Source organism: Boleophthalmus pectinirostris, unplaced genomic scaffold (assembly GCF_026225935.1).
Source record: "Boleophthalmus pectinirostris isolate CB_2022bp ecotype Guang Dong unplaced genomic scaffold, ASM2622593v1 HiC_scaffold_16, whole genome shotgun sequence".
Taxonomy (NCBI): domain Eukaryota; kingdom Metazoa; phylum Chordata; class Actinopteri; order Gobiiformes; family Gobiidae; genus Boleophthalmus; species Boleophthalmus pectinirostris.
The window spans coordinates 30,067,636-30,073,635 of NW_026571095.1; the positions used below are offsets into that span (position 1 = coordinate 30,067,636).

Genomic DNA, 6,000 nt, shown 5'->3' on the forward strand with positions numbered 1-6,000 from the left:
GCAAACGTCGGATATCGGTTATTGGCTCACAAAATCCATATCGGGCCGTCACTAAACTCAATGTTGTTTTTTCCAGTTTTGCAAAGCTTGTTAACAAATGTGGTTCAGAAAAAGGTAAATTATTATGGAATTATATGTATTTTTTCTTCATTTGTTCAGCCATTTCTTCAGCATATCGACTATCCAACGTATTATTGGGATAGTTATATTGTTTGTAATAAGGAAATTATAAAAATGTTGTGCATATAAAAAGTTAGACTACTCAATTCACTAAAACACTGCCTGGCAAACTGATCTCTCTTTGTATTTATGACACAGATCAATATCAGTCTGGTCCCCACTCCCTCAAGTCTGGACAAATGTGATCGTCCAATCAGATTAGTCCTTTTTCAGTGATGCATGTGAGATGAAGGAGCTCATTGGTCAAACAAAATGACTTCTCTCCCCTCAGATGAACTGAGTTTAGTGTTTGTCTTATTGATTCTGCAGAAATCCAAAATGTTTTTCAGTCTCCTGTGATCTAGGCCGCGTCTCAATTCTCTTTCCTCGCTTCCTTCTCCTTGATTCCTCTCCTCGATCCTCCATTTTTCAGCTGTCAGTCAAATGTGTCCCAAAGAAAACTACGTCATGACGGAGTAAACACGAGGGAGGCTCCAGGAGGTGGACATCAGAGAAAAGAATCAAACTATATCGGTCTCAGTGAGGAGTTTAGATCCTCTTTTCTCCCTTTAGTCTCCTCTGTGGGCGAAACTTCCTCGCCCATTTCCTGCAGAATCGAAGAGCCGAATCGAGGAAAGAGAAATAAGATGTGACCATATTATTTTCCTTTCTTTATTCCGATACGGATGGATCATGCGTGTTCCTGACTGCCTAAATTATTTGTTAATCATGCTCATCTGCACTGAGATTCACCAGTGACCAGACTCACATCTTTGAGTGTCTGTTCTGGATCCGAGGCCAAAGTCAAACGTTTCTTATCTTTTAAACTTTTTGAACAAGTTGTTTTTATTTCATCACGCCTGGATGACTGTAATGCATTACACGCATTTATTCTGGCGTCTCACAATACGCACTTTACTGACTACAGTTAGTCCAAAACTCTGCAGCACGACTTTGAACAGGAACAAAAAGAAGAGAGCACAAAACCCCAATTCTTGCGTCTTTGCACTGGCTTCCTGTTCATTTTAGAATTGATTTTTATTGTTTGGTTTTAAAGCTTTGAATGCACTGGCCCCACAATACATCTCAGACCTCCTCAAAATTTACATCTGAGGGCCAGCTCCAGCTCGTGGTGTCTAAAACGAGACTTAAAACCGGGGGCACAGGACGTTCTCTGCCCTCACAGCCCTCACAGCCCTCACAGTGGAGAGTTTTAAGTCTCGTTTGAAGACCCACTTTTATTCTGTGGCTTTTAACACCACGTGAGTTGTGTGGTCCTGAGTCTTTTATTTATTTTTATATTTATTTTGCTATTCTGTGATTTTGCTCTTATTTTATATTTCTGATTTTATTGTTTTAAGACTAGTGTGAGTAAATCTGAGCATTTATTTTATGATTATATTATTATTGTTGTTATTATTCTGTCTTTGTGCAGCCCTTTGGAAACTCTTTGTTTATAAAATGTGCTATAGAAATAAAGTGGATTGGATTGAAGTACAGAGCAGTGGGCGTGCACCAGTGAGAGATCTGCAATATGGCGTTTTGAAAATAAACGATTAAAGATTACTCAAACATGCACGAATCACAACAAACACAACTTTGGGAGAAGGGAAACAACTACAGTTAAAAGCTCTGAAAAGTGGATTTGCAGAATAGGTTTGCTTTAAAAGTACAATCCTTTAATTTTTTGTTTCCAGTCACATTTTAACGCATTTTTGATGGATTACAAACCTAACATCGAGTTATCAGCACCTGCATACTCCCAGCATGTATTGTATTTTCATTTTCATCAACATTACGCCATTTTACCCAAAAGCAATCACACCAAAACATTCCCAAATCAGTATCTTGTCCCTGGCGTGTGTTTAGCGGTGTGCTCTGAGTCCTGGTTGAATGTAGGTCAGTGGAGCTGTGAGCCTCTCCTCTGGTTTGGGCTGGTTTGTGTGCGCTACATTTTTTGGGGCTCTCTCTCTCAGACTGCAGAGCCCCAGGAGCAGCAGACAGGAGGCAAGCCCAGCTAAAGGCACCGTGTCTGAGTAAAGAAAAATAACATCTCCCTGTATGTTTAGCAGCGTTTTAGAGTCAAGGCTGGACAAGTTCACATTTTAAAGAGCCCATATTACGCAATTCATAATATTTCCTCATCACTAACATGCCCAGAGTTGTGTTTTGTTTCATTCACCCATGTTCTTCGCTCCATGACATCACAAGATGGAATGGAGCATTTTGAGCTTTAGAGATGTAAACAGACATAATGCAGGGCCACTCAAACATGTGTGAATGAAACAAAACACAACTCCAGGTCTGTTTTTGATGAGGTGACAACAGTCAATTAAATTTTGCATAATATAGGAGCTTTAATATCAAAACTAAATCTTGCAAACACTGAACATAACATCTTTAATACAAAATCAAATCTAGGCTAGAGACATGGGGCTATAATCTGTGCCATCTTGTATTATGAACAGTGATAGAGAAACAGAGCAAATGTGTCACTATGGAGACGGCCGAGGCTAATATAAAATGTCTGGATCCTTTTCACAGAACAGCAGCTTCTCCTGCAGCCTGTTCACAGCTCATCCAGACCACTGCTCCACACGCCTGCTCTGTGACACGGACAAACCTACACCCCTGTCTTACACACTCATGAGGATATGAGCTCCTAATTATGTTATTATATTCAATAACGTTTAATAACATATGAGCAGCCTCCATAATCCCCCGTGCGCGCGCTCCCTCAAACTCCTCACACGGAGCCCGCGTCTGTGCAGCCGCTGTGCGTGAACACGGCAGGACCGTGACAGGTGTAGCGGAGGAGCAGGTGTGTGGGGAAAATGTCGCCCAGATAAAGACAGATCAGGAGCCAAAGTTGAGCCCCTTTCACACGCGTGTGCGTGTGTGTAGGTGCGTGTACGTGTGAATGCAGAGTGTGATCACCTCCACAAAGTAGAAGCAGGGCAGCAGAGACACGCTGTCCTTGGTCTCCTTCCCGCGCCTCATGGCTGGCGGCCGGGGGGCTCTCCCGTCTCCGGGAGACAGCGAGTTGTATTTGATTCCCGTCGTAATTTTGGCGAAGGTCTGTTTTCTTTTTCACCGTAAATCTCTTCACTTCGTCACGTCCATCGTCGTCTGCGTAGGTTCTTCTCAAATGTCGCCGAAGGCGAGGATTTTTCGCCCAAAAACTGCGGATTTGTGGAGTGACAGACGGTTACCCGCACAGAGCGCACATTGCACTCGCCTCCAGCGGCTCTCCTCGCGGTGACAGGAGCAGACAGAGCCGTGCAGAGCCGTACAGAGCCGTACAGAGCCGTACAGTCCTCACGGGATTAGGCGGGGGCAGGTCGGGTCTCCCCGGCTCCCCTCGGCTCTCCTCGGGTACCCTCTGTTTGTGGAGCTCGGTGCGCTGCTGCAGCAGGTGACTGCGCAAAGTTCTGCCTCCGCACCAGAGGCGGGCGCGCGCGTCCTGTGCGCGCTTTCACAATAAAAGCGGCATGTGACGTGAATATTTCACAAACGCGTCTTCTCTGGATCATTTCAGAAACATTCACAAGGAATTAATCGTATAAACGCGACACTGTTGTAAAACTGTCCAACTGTTCCCTAACGAGCCTTTAAACCTTTGCACGGCGCGTGTTTCCGGCTGCACACATCTGCTCGGCCTGTGCGCATGTGCGCGCTGCGGAGAGCTTGACACAATCCGCAGGTGTTCAGTGGAGACGCCGTAAATCTGGAGACGCTTCACTCTCATCAGACGTGATTTCCCCGTGACACATTTCAGCGCGCGGGTCTCACCGAGCGGCGGTAGATCTGCCTCTGTCAGTGAACATGCCGCCGTGTGTTTGTGTTTTGGTGTGAGGAGCTGAGGCGCTGATCAGGGACAGAGGCTCTCAAAGGCTCTCACAAACAGCCCGGGCATAGACGCGATGACAACATGGTCCTACTACAAACACACAGACTAATTAAACCTTTTAATCCACAAGAACCATAGACCCTCCAGCACAGACTCAGGCAAAGCTCCAGTGAAACCAAACACCGCTCGCCCCCTCACGTGCGCTCTCCATGGTGCTGAAACGAGCCTCTTCTGAATCAGGTCTCTGGACAGAGAACTGGTACTTGGCAGTGACATCATGCTGGGGGAGTTCTGCGTGTACGTTAATAGAGGAATGTTCAGCAGTTACCATGGTGACACAGTGCACACATTTGCTGCCACTGCCAGGTTAAGTTTAAGACTGTCTGAAAGCCATAAACAAAAAAAATACAAAATGGATTTAAACAGCACATTTTCAGGAGCCGGTGATCAGCCCAACTCTTTCCGGTCAGATTAAAGTCTAATTTGAGTAACAGAGCTTTAGACAGAGCAGTGTCTCTAGTTAGCTTTTATGTTACGCAGCGATAAACGTTGAATCTTTGAAAATCCTGAGTCAGCAGCAGGCAGCCGAGTGAGCTGTCGTCTCTATAAAACATCTCTGGAATTTAAACAGAAGCAGATCAATGAAAGAGTGACGACTCTGCTCCAAAAACCCACTTTCACACAGAAGAGAGGAGAGAGGGAGGAGAGAATGAGGGAAGGACAGAGAGAGGAAAGGAGAGAGGAGAGGGGAAGGAGAAAAGGAGGAGAGAGGAAGGAGAGGAAAGGAGAGAGGAAAGGGAGGAGAGAGGAGAGGAGAGAGGGAGGAGATAGAGGAGAGAGAGGAGAGGAGAGAGGGGAGAGAAGGGAGGGAAGAGAGAAGGAGAAGAAAGGGACGAGACCGGGAGGAGCGGGGAGAGAGGGAGGAGAGGAGAGAAGGATGAGAGAGGAGAAAAGAGGAGAGAGGAGAAAATAAGGAGGGGAGAGAGGGTGTAGAGAATAAGGAAAGGAGAGAAAAGAGAGAGGGAGGAAAAAAGAGGCGAGAGCAAAGGAGGAGAGAAGAGGAAAGGAGAGGAGAGAAAGACGAAAGATTTGAACAGAGAGAGGAGAGATGCAGGGGAAGAAAGCATACAGCAGAAGGTGGAACGGAGAGAGAGGAGAGGAGAGGAGAGGAGAGAGGGAAGACAGGAGGAGAGGAAATAGGAAAGACAGGCACGGGCAGCAGGTGGAAACAGGAGGAGAGAGCAGATTGGAGAGAGAAAAAGGGGGGCAGGAGCAGAGGAAGGCAAGACTTCTCTCTCTCTCTCTCTCTCTCTCTCTCTCTCTCTGTCCTTTCCTTTTTCCTTCTCCCCCCTCTCGCTCTTCTCTCTCCATCTTTCCCCCTTTTCTCCCCCTCCATCTCTTTGACTCTCTCTCTTTCTTTCTCTCTCTGTCTCTTCTATTTTTCTCTCTCACCCTCTCTCATCCTACCTCCTTGCTCTTCCTCCCTCTTTCTCTTTCTCTCTCTGTCAATTCCCTTTTCCCCTCTTCCTTTCTCTCTCTCCCTCTTTCTTTATTTTCTTTCCCTCCCTCTCTTTCTTTCACCCAAGATTCATTTTTGTCCTGTGAATGTGACTTTTTCAGTATCGATACTGCTCAGATGCGTATCAACTTTCGATACTAGTTTCAATATCTGATTTTCGATACTTCTGACAACATTACTACAAACTGTATGTAAAAAAAAGTATATAAACTGAGTACAAACCAAAAACGTTGTCGTACTTGTGACTTATTCATGTGAGCCTGAAGGAAAAACCTGCTCCCACCAGCTGGACCACACAGACCATACACCACATTAAACTGGGGCTGAGAAAAGAATCGAAAATCAGATACTAATGTGTAAGTTAATTAAACTATGAATATATTTTTACGTCAATATTTTTTTTCCTTTATTTGGTTTCATTTGAACAATTAAACCATAGTCTCTCAAGCTGTAAGTTTGCGTCTTGTCGATT

General features: G+C 45.2%; 1 protein-coding gene across 1 annotated transcript in view; it reads right to left on the bottom strand.

The window, feature by feature from the left end:
* Positions 1-4,340, bottom strand: part of LOC110155725 (uncharacterized) — a 54,566-nt gene extending 50,226 nt beyond the window's left edge. Inside the window, exons 1-4 of the mRNA XM_055151373.1 lie at positions 4,208-4,340; positions 3,854-4,026; positions 3,387-3,631; positions 3,097-3,341 (exon numbers count right to left, since the gene is read on the bottom strand). Of these exons, the coding sequence (XP_055007348.1) occupies positions 3,097-3,341; positions 3,387-3,631; positions 3,854-4,026; positions 4,208-4,340 (796 nt within the window). The remainder of the gene's footprint in view (positions 1-3,096; positions 3,342-3,386; positions 3,632-3,853; positions 4,027-4,207) is intronic.
* Between the last annotated feature and the right edge of the window lie 1,660 nt (positions 4,341-6,000).